We start from the raw sequence: 20,378 nt of genomic DNA, 5'->3' as shown, positions 1-20,378 counted from the left end.
AAGTATAATCACAGTCACTGCCATATTTAGGTATGTACAAGGCAGCAAATTTTTCATTGATAGAAAAAAAAATTAAAGTTTAATATAACTTGAATCTCCTCAAATTTTTGTTAGGCATAGGAGACTCCACATATCAGCCTGATCATAGACATCAAAAAAGAAAGGCAAGATCATCAAATTGATCATTTTAATGCAATTTCTTAGCAAATGTTTTTAGCACATTGAACATCGAAAACTTTTTTTTTACATTCTATTACACACTTCATTAAGTTTAATGTGAAAGACTGCCAACACACATGTAAGCTAACTTATATAATAAAAGCAAATGCACATAACTGTTATCACCAGTATCTTAAATGAAAAAAATTGCCAATGAGATTAATATAAGACACTGGTGATAACAGTTTTGTGCCAAGTCAGCATGTGTGTACAAGCTAGAGTTGGAACCTGTCAAAATTGGATGCAGAGTTGTAATGTGCTAACCTTAGCTACTATGTGTGTGTGTGGATATTACTACTGATTATTTGGTTAAAAATTTAACATGTACTCAATAGAAGCACACAACTTTCAAAAATTTCACTTACAGAGTATTCCTTCCAAATTTAACTCTTGAAATGATTTAGAATGGATTAACACTCATTATGATCATGTTAGATGTAATAAAGTAAAAGATACAAGTAAAAAATAAGAAAGGAAAAAAAACACACAAATACAAAATTACATATGCAAAAAAACTTACTTTGTATTTTCTTAGACAGCTGTTTTATGCTTGCTTTTTTGACATCATCTGTTGCTCTGTAAATGAAGGCGAGGAGATTTTTTTATATGACAGTAACTTGAATACTAATATTTCAAGAAAGCATTAATGAAGATGATCTAACAGAATATAATGAAAATTGTGAAATCATTTTTAGATCACATATACTGGCTTCTCAATATAGAGGTATGCAGGGTGATAGTTAATGTGTCAAAACAAGTTCATTCATTATTTTGCATTGTTCATTGTTGTTGAACCTTTTCCAAAAGCCACAGGATAGAAAACCATATTTATTTGAATGTAAATAGGTATGTATAGTCATTAAAATAATCTCATTTTGAAGTTTGCATTTCTTGCCATGAAAAGTTTTGCATACTTTAGTATGAATACTAAAGTATTGTATACTTTAGTTTAAAGTTTAGATTAAAGTTAGTTTAGTTAGTTAGTTTTAGTTAGTTAGTTTTTTTAGTTTAAAGTTTGTATACTTTAGATATGAACTCTAATACAAATACACATAGGTTAACTTTCGTGGAAAAAATTCAATTCTGGTGCATGGTCTCATGCAATGAAATAAAGTTAATATAAGCATAAAAGATGTCTTATTTTTACCCAGTAGCTAAATCTTCTTGTTCCACAGGTGGAGATGGAGGAAGATTTGGATCCAGGTGAGGACTGCAAAAAGCAAGGAGAAACAAGTGTCTATCATTACAAGAATAAAAATAATAAAAAGTGTAAAATTTATGAAAAGAACTAAATAGCCTCCTTTTATGTTTATTTCTGTGGCAGTTCTTTCATGAGAGGTAGAGATTAGGTATTTTGTGGAAGTGTGTAAATTTTTCGAAATAAAATTTCAAATGGACTTTCGAATAAATATGAGAATCCTGAGAAAAAAAATTTTGATGCTAAATAATGAGGAATGTTATCAAAGATGCTACCATTAATAAATTAATCATATTTCTTAGAACTGTCTATCTACCACTGCTTTTTTAAACAAAAATTACCCAGAAACTTCATTTCTCCAAGAAACCATAACTATGAACATCATTATCACATAAAATTCAAATATGTATTAATTACACCGAATTTCACTTAATCTGAAACAGTTCTGACATTATTAGCAAATTTTTTTTAAACTAGTCCATAGAATGTAAAAAAAACTAATTACATAATAGGTCAAACGTCAATTTAAGAAAAACGAAACAGTAATTATTAGAAAGGACGACTCTTACACCATGGGCAGAGATACGGGGGGGGGGGGGGGCATTGCCCCCCATCGTCAAAGGTAGATAGAGTAGACTGATCTAATGTATATATGAATTGACATCTTTCTCATCATCATCGTGTCCCCCAGTAATAATGACCGTGCCTCCCAGACTTCCAAGTCTATCTCCCCTATGCCTTACACTGATGTAACCGATAGGCCAGGAAATACGATAACTCAGAGTGATTTATCAGATTTTTCTCAGAAAGATGAATAAACCAACATAAACAGATATAGGTCCCTCAAAGGAAGAGGGAGTTCCAGTATTTGCCTACGTTGATCTAGAGTAAATGTACCCATTTTTATTCCACTGTGTTTTTTGTTTTTGGTAAAATAAAGCAGACCACCCCTTGATTAATATCTGAAAAATCAGGACCAGATGTACCCCCCCCCCCCCCCATACTGGTGGTAGAAAATTAAAGGATAATTGACGAAAATCCAGTATATACAGTCGAACCCTGTAACAATTGCGCCCCCCTCCCCCCGTGCAAAACCCACTTATCATTACAAATTTTCAGTGCACAAATCTTTCATTTCTAGCCCTTGTAAAATTGTGATATAATGCAAAACTCATTATAGCGCCAGAATTCTGCGAAATAAATTACGGCGGTGAATCAAGGTTCGACTGTATATAAAAGTGATCAACAAAGAGTTATAGATTTTTAAAATCGAATTTGTATCATATTCATATGCATTTTAACATATTAGTTTGCTCTTATCCTACTATAATTATTAATTTTATTTATAATACTTCTGCTTAGAGTGCAATGTTGTTATATGTCACAGAGTATGTCCTCCCAGCTATTTAACAATTTCGCTCATCCTACAAGTCTCTGGTCTCATGTGTTGGATAATCTTTAGCCCACTATATGGTAATTCTAGTCTGATCTCCAGACACTTCAGCGACACCTTTGAATGCTGTGTGGCTGGGAAATCATTGTCCTAACTACTTTTAATACAACTGTATCCCAAAAAATATAGCAAGCCTTATCAGTACATTAAAAATTCTGTTTCAGGCTTTTAAAAATTGTGAACCAACTGATGAAAGCCTGAAACAAATACAAATCTGTATCCACAGTACCCTTAGGCATCACAGGAAATCATTACGTTAAATTATTGAAATTTATTACGATAACATATCCCAATGATTGAAAAAAAAAAATGAATTTTTTAAGGACATTTTACCTTCTGTGAGACAAATAGCTTCTGTATGCACTTGGGGAAAGTGGGGCTTCGGCAGAGCTGAAATAGAAATTTTATGCAGTTTATTAAACAATGCAAAACTAGTTTTCGAATCCAAGAAAAAAGAAAAGATAAAACGTTAGTTCAATTTTCCATTTCTGACATTCGGGCTTACCTGGATACCCTGAGGAACTCATGAACAGGTGAAACAGCACTCAATTCTTCTTCTTCTTGAAGTCTATGAATAATGGACCAATTATATCCCTGATCTGTGTCTGATCCATCTGGATTCAGGAGAGGGGGGAACATTATACAAAACAAAGAAATAACAAATACTTTATAAAATCATTGCCTCTTGGTAAATGCATCACAGTATAAAAACAAAAAACATTAAAATATATTTGTGACAGACCTGTCCACCTTTAGAAATTTCACGAAATCATTCTAGTTAAGACTTATATTAAAACCCTCAATTTTGCTCCTGTCAGTAATTAAGAATTTTGCCTACAACTAAAGTTCTCCTATGTTTTTGGTATATATGATCATGATTTCTGTAATTTTTGCTACGAAACATTGGTGGGCATAGTAATACTATCTACCAGATATCTTACGATCAAAGCAAACACATATAAAACACACTTTCAACATGAATGGGTAACCCTGTTTACATTCATAGATTCGGATGGCTATGGCCACCGTTCATACAAGGTACCATTCAGGTGATGCAATGCCACAAGAGCTTTTTCATATAAATGGGGATGAAGGGGTTGCTTTCTAAAGAAATGAAAGTAGCAATGGAAAACAGGAAACTCAATTTTTCTTTTCTTCATTTTTCACAAGTTTTAATTTTTTTATGTTGATATGGCGATATGAATTCATAATCTGGTAGCCCTTTGAAAGTTCCGAAATCTGGGATTGCTGGACCAGATCTTGCCGAACTAAAAAGTTAGTAGGTCTGTTGTGAGCTTAATGTTACCAATGCACTAGCATATCCTCTGCACCTTTCCAGGATAAAATTTAACTTTCATGTAATTATTGTTTATTGTATTCTACAAAACACAGATACTATTTTTTACAAAATAATTGCTTAGCACTCAAACAAAAATTGATGTAGGTGCCACAAGTCTCCACAATTATACTTTGAAAAATGTAAATGCTGCAGCAGATAAATGAAAAATATGCCATATAGCTTACGGTATATAGCAAATCAACAACATCCTTTGACTTTATGTTTAAAAAACATAAGCTTCATAAAGAGAAATTGTGACGGGTGCTGAGGTGTATACGAAGCGGCGAACACGGAGCATTCCTTTATTCTTCATTAACATGCGAAACAAACAACCCTTCGTCATGAAGGTTAAAATCGAACTCCTCGAGAATGTCTTTGTCTCTCGATACAACTTAAATCTCATGTGTCTAGTGAATAAAAGTATTACGGTACATCCTTGTCAACAGCTTGCTTGTTACATAATTAAAATAACAATTTTTCCTTAAGGCAATTTTTTTCTTCAAATAGCAGACAAATAAAATTTCAAACTTCGAGAACTTAATATTTTACATCATAAGGGCCTGTTATATATTTTCAAACTTTTTTTTCCTCAGACCATTTTTAATGTAACATTTCACTAAATACTTTTTAGTATCTATATGCTGTATGAAACATCATATTAAGGTATCAGACTATGTTGAAAACGTCATTTTGGAAGAAAATATTGATTTTCATTTTTTTACTTTTATAAAAGCCCTATTTGTTGTGATTCCAAAACGGGCTTAACTTTTTAATAGCAATAACTTTTTTCACAGAGCTTGGTATGAGTGAGCACTTGGTATGATTTATCAGCTGATTGCGTAGATCGCAATTACTAAATATAGTTCACTAAATTTGTAATGTTGAGAACAAATGTGGCAAAAACAAGAGCACAATTTTATTACTAAGAGGTGCCAATTGCAAAAATCACTGTCAAGGTCACAGACAAAGAGCTGAAAATACATTCAGTTGCAAGGTATATGTATTTGTAATCTCTTGCAGTCCAAAAATATCAACTAGGACTCAATACTATTAAAACTACTTTGGATAATCTGGCTCATCCAGTAATTGTCATTTTTTAGGTGGATTTTCTTCAAGTATAGAAGAGGAAAACATGTCACTGTATGTCTGTGCAGAAGTTTGTTATTTAAATGGGTATTTTCAACTGACTTCCAGCAATCCAGCGATTTCGATAATCTGACGCACCCTGGTCTGATATGTGTTGGATAAGAGAGTGCTTATTGCATTTCAAGTGTTTTGAAATTTACTATGCTCAAGGTACAACGGTTTCCCTTAAATGTTGTTTATATGTTCTTTAGAGAGTACATAGTATCTAACCTTTTACGTTTTCTGGGCCATATTAGAAGAACAAAAACAGTTTTGGACAGCATTCAAAATAAAAGTGATAGCTGATAAAAGTTACTTTGAACACAAAACTTACTATAATTAAAAAAAAAAAACTGAGTTGAGTCCTTTCTCCCTCACTTTAGTGGCCTATATATGCTTAAAACCTACCCAAACAGCTATCAAATATTTATTTATGTCAACTTGACACTTCTTGATGAACCATGTGCGACCCCAAGATTAAATACCCCACCTTTATCAAAATTAAATTTCTCTAATCTTTGAAATTTTAATTGCCTGCAATATGTAAGTTTACTAACTTGGAGGACTATCGTCTATGTTCGGGATAACATCCAAATCATGTGGCGGTGTTGATGAATCCTTGATTTTGGTGTGTTCTTCTTTCAAACGTTCCTGTCCATTTCCAACAGAGGAATCTGCACGTGATGCGACCTGCGGAGAATGGAATTTTTTGGCAGTCTTCTGCGTTTCCCCAGAGTGTTGCTTTTTGTAGTAACGATGTCCTCGCCTGTGCCTGTGATGCTTGGAGTCATGCACAAACCTCTTTTCATCAAGCGAGTTTGAGGATGCAGATGGTTCTGATGATACTGCTGCTGAAGACTCATGAACTTCGGCTTGAATAGCTGAAGAGTTGTGGTTTGAATCTGAAAAGTCGTTATATTTGGCACGTCTACTGTAATCAGCTTGAGGATATGATGGAACGCAATTTTCTTGAAAGCTATTTGAATCATAAGATGCAGAACTTGCTTCATAACATGTAAGAGTATCATGTGCTTGCTTGGTTGATATAAGAGAAACTGCACTGGGGTTCTGACAATAAAGATCTTGCTGTTAGAAAAAAAATAAAAATGAAATATAAATAAATAACATGGGAAGAAAGATATTATACATTTAAGCATGCATAAAAATTATGACTAAAAACTAAATTTTACATTAAGCAGAACGATTGTATTGATGAAATATTAGATTTTCCATAAAGTTCTAAGCGTTTTTGTTTGCAAGTCATTGAGCAAAAAAAATATTTAATACTCAACCTATATTCTTCAAAACAGCCTTAATTTATTCCCCACCACTTTACACTATTTCTCAAAATTCCGTCCTTGTGATTCAACTTTTTTCAGAGCAAAAAAGTCATTCATGTGACTTTTAAGTTTTTTCATCACTAAATGATTTTCCACGTAATTCTATGCATACAAGCAAAGGAAAGATGCATTATACTTCTGAGTAAGTTAGGATGGATTTTTAGAGGAAGATGTTGACACACTTGTTAATACAATTAATGCAGAAAACCGGCTGTGTAGAGATGCTGATTTTTGGAAATAAAAATTTATCTCTGCCCCCCAACAGGGGACTTGAACCCTGGTTTCTCATATGCCGGACGAGAGCACTCATACAGTTTCCTGAAAATCTTGCATAAGATGAATTCGATAAAATATCACACCTTAATCTCACTCAACTTATTTTGAGTGAGCCAAGACAAATAAGATCTTAAAAATTCATCATCTTTGTTTCAGAAACTTGTCACATACAAATATAGATCCATGCAGTTTTTCTCCAATTAGTTTCAACCAAGGTTCATGAAATAGAATTTCAGAAATGCTTAGAATTTCTCTAGAGTTTTAAGTGGCTAATTTTTGGTTTTATTTCCCCCATATAATGAGATTCTTATCCACTGCAATATGTTTTCTACTCTGATTCTCATCATCAAGATAAGAGTTTTCTTATTTGTCTAAAAAAAGTTCCCATCATCTTCCTTGCATAGGGATTTCCTGTTGTATCTGTAGTCTCTAACACACTCCTGATCTGTTTTATCACCCCTCCCACGGGGCAATATCACTGAAGTTGGGAAGCACTAATCTAGACTTAAACTCCCCAATTTGAAACTGAGCTATCCCATCAAAATTTTGATTCATGAGAAGCATCATCTCCTTTCAAAGTCTGAGCAGCACCGCCTCCATTCGAAAATTAGGGGCAGGGGGAAGGATGTCTTTTCCTTGAATAGTTGAGCTTACTCTACAAATTGTCTTTCCTGGTGCTTCTACAGCATTATGACAGCATATGTTTCGACATAAAAAAAATTTTGCACAAAAAAAGACGTGTGTGAATGATAAAATTCCAATATCTATATATCAAATTAATAATTACCTATAAAAAGCTAGCTCATCTATCAGTATTGGACCCGACACAGCATGATCTTATAAGTCCATATGCACTTAAATATTAAAGTCAAATCCAATGGCTGTTGCAGCACTGCTTTGATACTGGAGGCTCACAAGTATAAATAATAACAATATTCTGCTACATTTGGTTTCATAACAAGCTGACTATCATGAAACAAGTCTTTATTACATTTTCTCTTGCTATTTATAAACTTACCAATCCTTTCTCTCAATTTGAACACAACTTCGGTCTATAGCCATGGAAAATTTACTGCAGATTGAGTTGTGAGGGAAGTGTGAGTGTGTGTACAATATATATAGTGTTGTGTCTAATTTTCAGTGTTGCTATCTATATTTCAGAAGTGAAGTGAGTGAAGTGTAATGATTGAGTATTTGTACCATTGTAGGCCTGTTGCTCTCTGTGGCAAGACTTTTTAACAGGAAGATCGGCTCACATTCGCACCTCAAAGTTGGGAACCACGGAAAACCAACTTCAGCCACCCACCACTGTGGTAATGGTATCCTAGCGATGAACCCGGGTCCTCAGGATGCGAATCAATCATTATGATCATTCCACCGTTGCAGTGGCAATTACTAATACTGCACTTCCATCTTATACACATTTCTCTGCAGAATTTCTAATTAACAGGTACATGTAGGAACATGTTGTGTGTGTGTTTATGAATAGACTGGCTTTAACGTATTTATGTTATCAGAGATGGGCTTGTTTCATGTTCTTGGTGGTGCTGCTATATGTCTTCCATATTTAGAAATGAAGATGGTAAATTCTTGAATTTTCGTGTAATGATCATGTTAAATTGTTTGCCTGCTCTCTGCGGGGAGGCTTTTTCAAATGGGAGATAAGCTCTCATTCATGCCTCAGCGTTGGAAAAACGCAGGAAACTAACTTCAGCTAGTCACCACAGGGTTTGAATCAGGATGAATCGTCATTATATGAAAGTAGCACGATGCCCACACGACTGCACAATGACTGGCTTGATAACTGCCTATCATAGATTGTTTTTATATTCCCAATAGCCAAATTGCAATCGGTAATATAACTAAAATATGTTATGTTTTCCCCAGGACAACTCAGAAATTAGCCACGACATCATCTCACCATATTCTACCAATATCACATTTAAGAAAAAGTTGAGTAGGCAATACAACTAGGATAACGTAGGAAACCTTAAGAAACATTTAAAAAAAAATCTAAAACACAAGATTCTTTTTTCGAACTTGAAAATAATAAAATAAAACTTACACTTGATGTTTCTGAATGTGCAGACTCCTGTGAATTTGATCTCAGAGAATTCCCAAAATAGTATGGTCTGGTTGCTGCTTCTACTGCATCCGTTATACTGTCATTGGGCTTTGATGAACAAGAACTGTCAACAGCAGCAGCCTGATCACTCTGTTCGGAATCCATGTATGCAAACTGTTCAGTGGCTGTGCTGAGTAATCTTTCACTTAATCCTCTTGACCTGAATTGTAAGCTTGAAGCCTTGAAATAAATTAAAAACGTTTCAGAAAGAGACTATAAATAAGTCTAACAATGATACTCGTACAATAAAACAAATACACTATTAATACAAAAAAGAGTTGATATGAGAATCTTTTAAATACAGTAGACTCTTACTGATCTGGCAGTGGACCAAGGCTATGATTGATTACAGAAATCATCAGATTTTTTTTTTTTTCAGATTACTGGAAGTTAGATATAAAAGTCCATTTAGATAATATAAGACTGTTTAGATAATATAAGACGATAATACAGACATGCATGGCATACACTGACAATAGCATGTTTTTCTCTTCTACGCTAGAAGGGAGTCCATCTAAAAACGCTGGAGTATTGCTGGACTTTAGAGACTGCTGTATACATTTATATGAATCTAACTGTATATTTATAATAATTCACTGAGATACACACTGGCACCAATCAGTTTTGTTGAGAGTCCATTTTAGCTGTATTCTCAATGCAGTCTTTCTTTGGCACTTTTATTTCATAGGATGCCAAAACAATTTTAGAGGAGCCAAAAGAGAAAGATTGAATAAGCAGTAGCTAAACTGGTTCAACATAAGACTACCCTTTAAAAGCAAAAAATTTAACACAATCATCTGACATCACGTGACCTGACCTATATGAGAAACCATTCTCCTCTGATACATAACATGCATACATATTAAAAACAACATCAGAGAACTTTTTAATACAATGTACAGTAGAGCAGTGGTTCCCAAACTGTTTGGAGCGCAACCTCCCCTTTGACAATAAATTCATCAGCGACCCCCCACCTAGTGACCACATGTCCTGGTTTTCCTAGGCATTTCAATTTTTTTGTCACTAAATGGGCTGTCACAAAAGCCCTTTTTGGGACAGTTGTTTCAGTTTTTTTAGACGATATTGCCTTTTTAACAATATTCATTATTTTTTTTGCATATTCTATATTTATTTTATTTTTTGATGTATTTTGATGTTCCTTACGTGAGATGAAATTGTATTGAGGTGTATGCATAGGATGACCATATTTGCTTGGGGAAAAATATATGAAATTGGGTTTCAAAATATAGGAAAATACAAGACATTGCCTTGCCAATAATCTCTAAAAATGATGCCAAAAGTAAATAAAGTCAGCAACTCATGCTAAAATCACAGAAAAGTTCCCAATCGAGAAAAATCAAACAGCACTTCAAATTGCAATAAATAAATAAAAGAAAAAGAAATATATGAAATAAATAATACTTATTTGTTGTCGTAATTATCGTAATGTAATTTCCAAACTGGGAAGATAATTTTAATCTTTGATTTGAAGAATAAGAATCAAGTTGGCTTCGTTGGAAAATACGTGAAAAACTGGGACTGTCCTGGCAAATATGGGACTTATGGTCACCATATGTATGTTCCTTAATTTTGGTATACAGGGTGATTAATAATTTGATCATTTTTGTCACACCACAGTCATTTTCTGCACACGAGGGCTAACCAGACCGGGACCCTACAATTTATTGGCGATTCCGAATGGCAGGCTTGTTTTTGATACTCATCGAGAAGTTGGTTTGAAATCGCAAGTGTTACTGGTTTCTTTCCTGTTGTGTATAGCGCTGAGCCAGTGAAAGGTGCACGAGACTGGTTGATCTTGATTTGCCTATGTGTCTCAGTCAAACTTCCAATAGGCATATATACCTCACACGTACTTTGCTACTATTGTAATAATTTCAAAAGCCTTTAAATTGCTGACTGATTTCCTAGTACTATAATTCTCTTTCATAAAAATCATCCAGCACCAGTGTTAATTGTAAGGTAAAGTTATAAGGCTCTATTGTGTATGTACATATACTGACATCATCACGATGTCCCCACCACTAAGTCCTTCTATGCTTATGCATGAAGGTCTTATATCCCTTTGCAAAGAAAATAATTCAATTAAAAAATTACAGTAAACCAGGATAACTTTGGAACTGGTGATTATTTTCTGGTTTTAAATTTCGAGCCAATGCTTTGTGTTTTAGTGATAGTGGAAAACTTATAAAACATACGGCATTGGCTGGAAATTCAAAAGCCAAAAATAATCTGCAGTCCCATAGTTGCACCCCCAGTCACCCTGGTTTATGGTAAAAATAATGACAGAAACAGTTGCATAGTAAATCATATGGTTCTATGTAAAAAGTGAATTTTGCGGAAGTGGCTTACCTCATTCAAAAGCGATTTCTCTTCCATAAAAACATCCAAGTCCTCAGCATTTGGCTTTGTACTCATGTGCAGTAAGCTTTCTAGCGTAGAATATGAGGCCACAATATCTTCCTTCACCAACTTCCGCTCTTTTCGCTTTCTTCGAGCAGATGATGTATTGGCTGAACATTGTAAAAACACACTCTAATTAACACATCAAGTTTCACAATTCCTTCTCAAACATAATGTTCTGAATATTGTTAAATTGTCTCCTTGCAAAGTCTAATCAATCTTATCGAATTTAAGTACACATATCAACCAGAGTCGGGCAAATCTATTGTCAGACATGCCCAGGGCAGGTAAAAACTTTGACCAGGAATGCATTTTTTTCAGCTACATGCACGTCCAGGACATGCAAAAAAAAAGCATTTTAACGCTTTCATTGTTTTCATCAGCAACAATACCTTGCTATACATGTGCTTGAAATTCTACAGAACTCATTAGGCAGTCATGATGGAACATGTAGTTCAAGTATGGTGATTTATTTTTACAGCCCCAATATTTTGAAGCCCTGAGCGGCCATGGAAATCAAATCATACAGATGGGTAGGGGTAGGACCCCCCCCCCCAAGCCAGGATTTTTCATATGCCTTTCTCTATACTAAATATGTAAAAAAATAATAATAATGGGTTTTATCCCAGGATGGAGTCATCAGTTTCCGTTCCACATGGGCACAGCTGTGCACCGTGTAACTCGTGTATCATTAATCAGTCATGACTTAGGATGCCCTTTTGACTCATGGGGCCGTTGTGATGATTAAACCTAGTTACAATTTAAGTATATCAACTGGTTGGTAAATATTTCTATTCAAGGGGGGGGGGGGTTCACTCTCAGAAAAATCACTTTGCCCAGGGACCTGATCCTCTCAAGATGCCTATGGGGTCATGGTAGGTTTGTCGTAGTTGTTGATCCTCTCAAGATGAACTTTGATGAAAAGCAACTTGTGAATTCTTTTGCAACTCTAACAGGGCAGAAATTGAATTAGACTTTTTGATTTCTAATTAATAACTGTATCTCTCTTTTGAATTTTTATATTTCTTTCAAAATTTCAATTTCTTATAAGCAAATTAATTATTATTTTTTAAATTTCAAGTAAATAAATCCCATAGTAATTAGTAATATTTCCAGGCATATAAAATATCAATTCAGCCATTTATTGTTTTGTCACATGTCTGATTGGGCATGAAAATTTCTTGACATTTATTCAGCCCCGATATATCAACACATTTTATTTAGTATTAAGGATTAATAAACTAGAGCAGAACAAACTCCAGGTAAATAAAAAAGAAAGCATGTTTAATCATTGATTTAATTAAACAAAAAAATTAAAGTTAATTTATTTCTATAAGTACTCAATAACAGTTACTACAAGCTGATAAGGAAAAAAATATCTACAATTAAATGCCCACAAATATAAGCAAATAACAATTACAAAAACAACCCACAAAATACACACTTACCACTTGTCTCCTCCTTCTCACTCTGGTCAGAGATCTGTTCACATGGTGGCACTTGTTGGTCCTCACTGGATGAGCTGCATGCACACCAACAAAAATTTAAATTCAAAATAAATTCCACCACCTCTCCAAAACAATTAGTTAGGTACAAGAGCAATTTATGCATTCAAGTATTTATTGGAAAATCTTACAAAATAAGAAACTTCCCTGTGACATTGAGCATTCAAACAATCCCTTCACTTAACTAAGTATAGCCCAAAAACTGAATAATTAAACTGAAACCTAGACAAAATGAAAAGTAATGAATGCCTGAGGAAGGAATAACAACTAACCTCTAATAGCAGTCACTGATTTTTTTTAGGGTAAACTGTCTCATCACTACCTAACATGAACTGACATTTTGGTGGGGGGGGGGGGGGCTGGAAGGGGAGATGTATTTATAAAATCTAAACTGAGATTACAGTAAAACTTTAAACTTGTTAAAGGTGTTGCATATGCTGAAGCTTTAGGGATCAAGAACTGTGGAGCAGCTGCTCTTTTCGTAACACTTTGTCAATTTTCTTTGTGGAACAAAGATTTGCATACAATTTTTTTCTCGCTTGCTGATTTAACAAAAAAAAAAAATATTAAGTAAGAATAATCAAGTTTTGTTGACCCCTTCAGTAACACAATTTTTGGAAGTTGGAAAGAGTGTGGGAAAAGGGGGGGTATATACATTTTTTGCTTACATAATGTAAGTATAAATTTTCATCAACTAAGACCATGTCTTATATTAATTTTTGCTTCAAAAAATGCATTGGTTTATTTTTGGGGCAGGGCTGTAACAGGAGCACACTGAAAAATTAAGCTGACTTATTTCTTGGTAAGAAAAAATATCTTTCTCTTTTAAAACATATGTAAATGATGGTTACACAAAAATCGACAAAAAATTGCAAACACTGAACTTCAGAAAACGTTTCCTTTGGGGGTGTTCTCATTTAAAATAAACAAGAAGTTCAGTTCCAGATTAGTAGATTCCAGATTCAGTAGATTTTTAAGACCAGATAAGGTAATGTCAGCAGGAAATACTCGTCGCTTCATTTGGTCCTCAGCATCAGACTGTACCGGTTGTTTACAACGCATTTGTTTGGGTAGCCGACTATGTCATATGTTGCTTTTATATTTAGAACATGTGGGCAGTAATTCATCTTTTTTTTTTTTGACAAAAGCCAAAGGCTTAAATTTATCTGTTTACATAGGCATTCACCTCTCGTCCAAGGATAAGGATGCCTGCTAGGGTAATAACAGAAATTTAATTATAGTTTATATCATTTATTTACATTTTTATTTGATAATAATAAAGTATTATCATTTTGTTCAATACATCCGTTGTGTGTTGCAACAACATACTAAATGCGTATGATTGACGATTCTAACTAGGGCTTATTTTCACACAGGTAGGGCTTATATTAGCAGCATCCTGAAAAATCGTGATCGGGCCTATTTTCGAGGAAACACTGGATACAAGTTAAATGTGATTCATGTGACACAAACTCAGATTAAATAAGTAAGTTCCATCAATAATAAGACTATCTGGAATAGAAGTAAGAGAGATACCATATATTTATATACTCTTGTATATATATATATATATATATATATATATATATATATATATATATATATATATGGTATACAACCCCTCTACTTCACGACTACCAAATGGCAAAAAAAATTTTACTTATAAGCCAAACCCCAAAAGTTGAACTCATTTTAGAGAAAAAATGTATATTTCCAAGATATAAAAGTTATGAAAAATATAATCAAACTTTCAAAATATTTTTTACCTCTTCCTATTCATTTAACAGGCAATTTATGAGACAGCAATAACAAGTTTGATTAATCATATCATATACCACATGAACAAGTAGGCATGAGTGTATGCCTGAGATGGCTACCATTCATAGGCCAAAAACTGATATGTGGATTGATGCTTTCTTGAAAATCACCTTTTATGTAGGGTCATCTTAATGCATGGGCTCATGTGGGTACTGCCAGGCATCTTGGTGAATGAGTGGCTTAGATAACCTTGCACAGCAATTACCATCAATTTTGTTCAAATTATAAGGGAGGGAGTCAGTGCATTGCTCTGCTGAGGACCTCCCCCACCTAGAATGCTGCAAAACTGATTTTGTTTTCATGAGATGAGTGCACTCCTCCTGCTATGAGGTGGACGACAGTGAAACTTGTGTTAAATTTTTCAACTACTTCACCACACCAATTCTGGCTGTATCGATATAAACAATTTACTGTCATAAATTGTAGGTCCCGGTCTAAATTAGCCCTCATGTGCAGAAAAAGACAGTGGTGTGACAAAAATGATCAAAATGATTTACTGCCATTAATGAGTTGAAAATTAAGGAGCCATCAATCAGTGATCGTATAGGGAAAATATATTATCTATATTCTTACCCTGGATTGAACGTGGGACCTGATGGCAACCTTCACAGTGGGAGATGAGCATCTTACCACCAGCCACTCAGGTGATACAAATTCGTCAACTTTCTACACTGGCAATAGACCAAAGTTGTGGACGCCCAAAGAAAAAAAAACCTGAAGATAATACTTACAGGTAATGGGCAGGCTTGCCTTCTCATTTGAAAAATAATTTTGTCGAGAAAACTTTTTTTTTTATGCACGAAATTTCACTGTAAAAACAATTAAACTATGTGTTTCTTTGCTGCCTATAGAAACAAGCTAAAAATTTCAACTTGACACACCTTATTGGAAGAGCTTATGAAAATCTAAGAATCCATAAATAAAAAAAGAAAAGTTTGCACACTGAATTTTGATACATGTTCATATTAGTAATCATAATCCCACATGGTCTAGTGTTTAGGATACATGGCTCTCACCCAGGAGGATCGGGTTTGATTCTCAGTGTGGAAAATATTTTCACACATTCGTCGGGCTGGGGTAAGTAACTCATATTAGTAATTATGTAGACAAATACAATCATAACTCATATGCACATACTTATTAAGAACAGGCTTACTAAATACACTCAGAGAGATAGAAACACAAACCTGTTGACAATTAAAATATGCTCATCATTATCAAGATTCTCGGCTAAAGAACCAAGGGGATAATCGTCCATAGTAGGTATACTGACAGAAAGTGGCCGGAGATTGATGGATGACATGAGGGAGGTGTATGACGAAAGCTAGATTTTCATGTATAAAAACAAAGTTCGTTATAACCAATATTAATCCATGACTAAGTTAGACATTGAGAAAAAAAAATTAGATTCAACCATTTAAGAAAAACAAAAATATTAAATACGTATATTTTGACAATTACATGGGGGAAAAAGAAAATTATCTGCATTTTCACCACAACACATCTTTACGTTTGTCACACTGTCATCTGAGTAAGCATTCTTAAGGGGTGTGGGAATTCATGAAGGGCTTTCTACACAGAGTCAGTGCTTAACAATATAGAGACATGAATGAGTGGATCAAGGACAGGGGTGGGCAGACCTTTTCAGCCTGTAGGTGAAATATGCAAGATGACCACTACTCGAGGGTCACAAACTTGTGTACTTAACTTGGTATACGGAATAATATGTTTTTATTCAGAACACCTTTTGCAAGTTAGATGGGAGCCCTTAGTAGGTTGGATTTGGCTCATGCGCCAGAAGTTATACGCATCTTTGGTAAAGAAGTTTAAAAAGTGAGAGTATGACCATCAAACTTAAGACGATTCAGAAAGAATAATTTTTAAGAAATGGTACTGGCAGACCTGCTAGTCACCATCAGCAATGTAGCATGTTCTATGCAAATTAGTTGTGATTCTATCTACACTCAACAACATTTGTGTAAATAAATGCAGAAAAATAAATGAAGTGCAGATAATTTTTAACTTTTATAGCACTATTGGTCTGTTTAATACAAAGAAAACTTGTTACTCTCCATCTTCTCCTTAAACTTATACATTTTTGGTGCAATTATTTTTTACATCTTTTTTAATAATCCATTAAACTTTTAAGAGGAAATTAGAAATCCCTAAAACCCCTCTTTCAAAATGTCATATCTTCTTTAATTAAATAGGCTTTCTTCCGATTTTCAGCAGGTGCAAACTAAGGGGTATAGGAAAGTTTTTTCCCATTCAGAAATCATTTTTACAAAATATGAGCTGGAAAATGCTAAATAAGAGGCTTTTATGGAGACGAAATACCTCATCATTGCTGCTTAAAGGGCAATGATGACGACAATAAAATTGTTTAATTTAATCAGGAGATGAAGACAAAATTTCTAGGAAAGGAAGATTTTTCATAGGAAAAACACTGGCCTTCTCACGGTGAAGGATGGCTTAACAGAGATTAAAAAGAACACATATGGTACTTTTGCCCGTGAAGTACATAGTTAATCAGGTTCTACTCGTAAAGATGAGTTAACTGAGTGGGGGTACATGCCCTGCCTTATTGACAGATTTTAACCTTTCTGCGCTACAAATGACCTAAGCTTTTCTTAAAATAAAACGTGAAATGTACTTGGTTTTATCCTAGTTTTTATTCAAAAAGCATTTTTTGTGAAAATTCAAGATAATTGAAAATTGAGGTTTAAAAGTAACACTTACTTTAGGCCATGAAGAAACCATTGAATTATTTGCATCGATTGCTACTGTGCTATGTTTTATGCCTTCATCTAATGACATGGTTAGGTGATTATTAAACTTAGTCAAACTATCGGGTTCAGTTCGAAAGATGGTATAGTAGTCAGTTATGAAATATGTAACAATTTGATTTGTGAGTGATTGCTCTTTTAGACCACCAAAGTCTTCCGAAACCCTAGAAAATATTATAAACAAATAAAAATTGTTCATCAAAAAATAAGTCTTTTAAACATTTGAATTTTCACACTATTTTTAAACATTAGTCCTTCATTTACATTATAATACAAATAATCAACTGATAAAGCTTACGAAACAAATTGCGTAATATGAAAATGAGTTATGAGAATTTCATATGATGAATTCTTTTGAGCTTTCATTTCAGGCAGCAGATAAATAATAATGATAAATTTCAAACAATCATTATTAAAACATACCTGAACAAGTTTGGACCAAAAACTATCCCCAAAGAAGATGCGCTCATTCTATTTTGCTCCTCAAACTGAGATACTTGCATCAAGAAAAATGATAAGTACTTCAATAAATTGAAGTTTGCAAATGGCAGTTTCTCTACCAATGTGATCAGGTGGCTGATGCTATTTTCACGATCATTCCCTGAAATGAATAAATATAAATTTTAAAAAAAATTAACACATTAAATTAATAACGCAAATAACTGTGTAGATTCATAAAAGAAAAGTCTTATGTAGCATCTGAAGTTTAAACACAAACTCTATAATTAATTCCAATGGGGTCCTATTTCAGTGCAACTTGGGGGAACTTTGAAATTGATGTAGTACCAATGTTCAGGCATACAAAATGTATGCAAAGCCTTGTCTATAGACTACTTAATCATACATGCACCTCTGAAATTTCTAACAAATTGGTACATGTAGGAACGTGTTGTGTGCATACACATGACCCTAATACATTTATATTGGAATCAGGCTTGTTTAATATTATGATGGTGCTGCTATCTGTCTCCTATATTTTAAAGTGAACATGACAAATACATGAATTTTTATGTTATGTTAGTATCAACTTGTCTAGACTGATTTGTGACCATTGTCTGATCTACTATCATTCTGTTTGGTTTCTTATAAAATATTTTTGGAAACAGGTAAAAAAAAAAAAGAGAGATGATGGATGATAGTTTATTTTCCAGTGTTTTGGAGTTACACACTTGAGTTAACACTGATAGTTCTATGGAACTATAATGATTGATTTTCTTATTTTTCTCTGTTTTTTATACTACTATACCTTTGACAGCATTGAGAAACTGTTGATGCATGCTCAGGGGAATAATAGGATCAGGCAATTCCCTCAAAAACAATTTCAGCAATGCAGCAGCTGATGCTACATCCCCTTCTGTTTCTAATGGTGCATCTCCAGACTGGTCAAAGCACAGCTTCAACTTTTCAATTAATCGTGCATTGCCACTAATGCGAAATAAGCCTTCCTGCGTCAATCCTGAAAGAAAAATAAAGAATTGAAAAATGATTAGAATAAAAACAGCTATTTAAATGAGACTTATTGATACAAGCTTTCATGGCTGATATAATAGCCTGTAAATTTAAAGGTCATTGGTGAGATCTTACGACTCTGTCCCAAATGGCCACCAACCACTTAGAGGGAAAAAAGAAATCTCCAAAAGGGGAAAGTGAAGAATTATTTTTTCTTCCAAAACTGAAGTATACATCCTCAGTAAAAACAAGAACTAAGTCAATGAGGTTGTCACCAGACAGCATAGAACAGGGTCTTCACTTCATGACCTATGGGCCAAATGTGGCCCTCAGGGTGTTTTGCTATGGCCCACTTACTTTATTTTGAGGAAATAACTACTTTACATAGAAAACCAATTGAATTTAAAAAAATCATTAAAAGAGCACTGGGCACTGAAATCTGTTCTGCTGTACTTAGAACTGTGAAATACTTTCTAGATTCAATAGTAAAATGCTATGCGTTTGATGTATTAAAAGTGCTAACGTAACGAAGGACACAGAGGCAAAACATTTTTTGAGATCTACCTATCATTTCATATATTTTGAGAAGCAAAACTTGTTATCCAAAAAGTATACAGAATTTGCAGAATTGCTGAAAAATATTTTAATTAAAGAAACAATTTTAAAATTACTGAAAAAAAATTCATAATTGAAAGATAAAAATTTATAATTAATGAAAAAATAATTATAGAACTACTGAAAAAAATAATTTCATAATTAATGAAAACTTAAAATTAATGAAAAAATTATTTTAAAACTATTGGTACAAATTTCAGCATTAATAAAAAAAAATAGGTCTAATCAATAGGTTTGATAAAAAAATCAGTGAAAGAAGTTATTTTCAAAAATAATAATAATAATAATAATTTCAAATTTAATAAAAATTATTTTAGAGTAAATAGAGAAGTTTTCAATAATTTGGCAAACTTTTTTTAATAACTGGGAATATCAAGGTGTGATGTGGTGGCTCGCACGCTTTGTAGAAAATTTTAATTTGGCCTATAAGACGACAGAAAAAGAAAATTTTTTTATAGGATCATGACTGATAAGTTCACAATATCAAAAAATTGTTCCTAGTACTTTCACAAAATTTCACAGGAATGTTAAAATATATTATAAAACTTTCAATTACAAGCCTGAGAAATATTTTCTAGTTTTAACATCTTAACAGAATGAACTCAAGACGCAAAAAAAAAACACAGCTAAAAGGGGCTCTGTTTAGCAAAGTTTTACCAGATCATAATTTATGAAAAAAGTTTCATAATTTACATCTGTTTAAAGCATA

At 33.5% G+C, this 20,378-nt stretch overlaps 1 protein-coding gene across 3 annotated transcripts in view; it reads right to left on the bottom strand.

The window, feature by feature from the left end:
* LOC149079126 (protein FAM13A-like) overlaps window positions 1-20,378 on the bottom strand; it is a 70,697-nt gene that overhangs the window by 37,427 nt on the left and 12,892 nt on the right. For all 3 annotated transcript variants that reach the window (XM_089239997.1, XM_089239999.1, XM_089239998.1), the window contains exons 5-16: window positions 18,852-19,061; window positions 18,029-18,206; window positions 17,559-17,769; window positions 16,007-16,143; window positions 12,945-13,018; window positions 11,446-11,606; window positions 9,016-9,255; window positions 5,892-6,420; window positions 3,376-3,484; window positions 3,204-3,260; window positions 1,367-1,429; window positions 740-795 (exon numbers count right to left, since the gene is read on the bottom strand). In XM_089239997.1, the coding sequence (XP_089096123.1) occupies window positions 740-795; window positions 1,367-1,429; window positions 3,204-3,260; window positions 3,376-3,484; window positions 5,892-6,420; window positions 9,016-9,255; window positions 11,446-11,606; window positions 12,945-13,018; window positions 16,007-16,143; window positions 17,559-17,769; window positions 18,029-18,206; window positions 18,852-19,061 (2,025 nt within the window). The remainder of the gene's footprint in view (window positions 1-739; window positions 796-1,366; window positions 1,430-3,203; window positions 3,261-3,375; window positions 3,485-5,891; window positions 6,421-9,015; window positions 9,256-11,445; window positions 11,607-12,944; window positions 13,019-16,006; window positions 16,144-17,558; window positions 17,770-18,028; window positions 18,207-18,851; window positions 19,062-20,378) is intronic.

This window comes from Pholcus phalangioides, unplaced genomic scaffold, assembly GCF_987345545.1.
Source record: "Pholcus phalangioides strain wild (caught in Gottingen) unplaced genomic scaffold, Ppha-v1.0 ptg000012l_1, whole genome shotgun sequence".
Classification (NCBI taxonomy): Eukaryota; Metazoa; Arthropoda; class Arachnida; order Araneae; family Pholcidae; genus Pholcus; species Pholcus phalangioides.
This window is presented reverse-complemented; position numbering and strand designations above follow the sequence as displayed.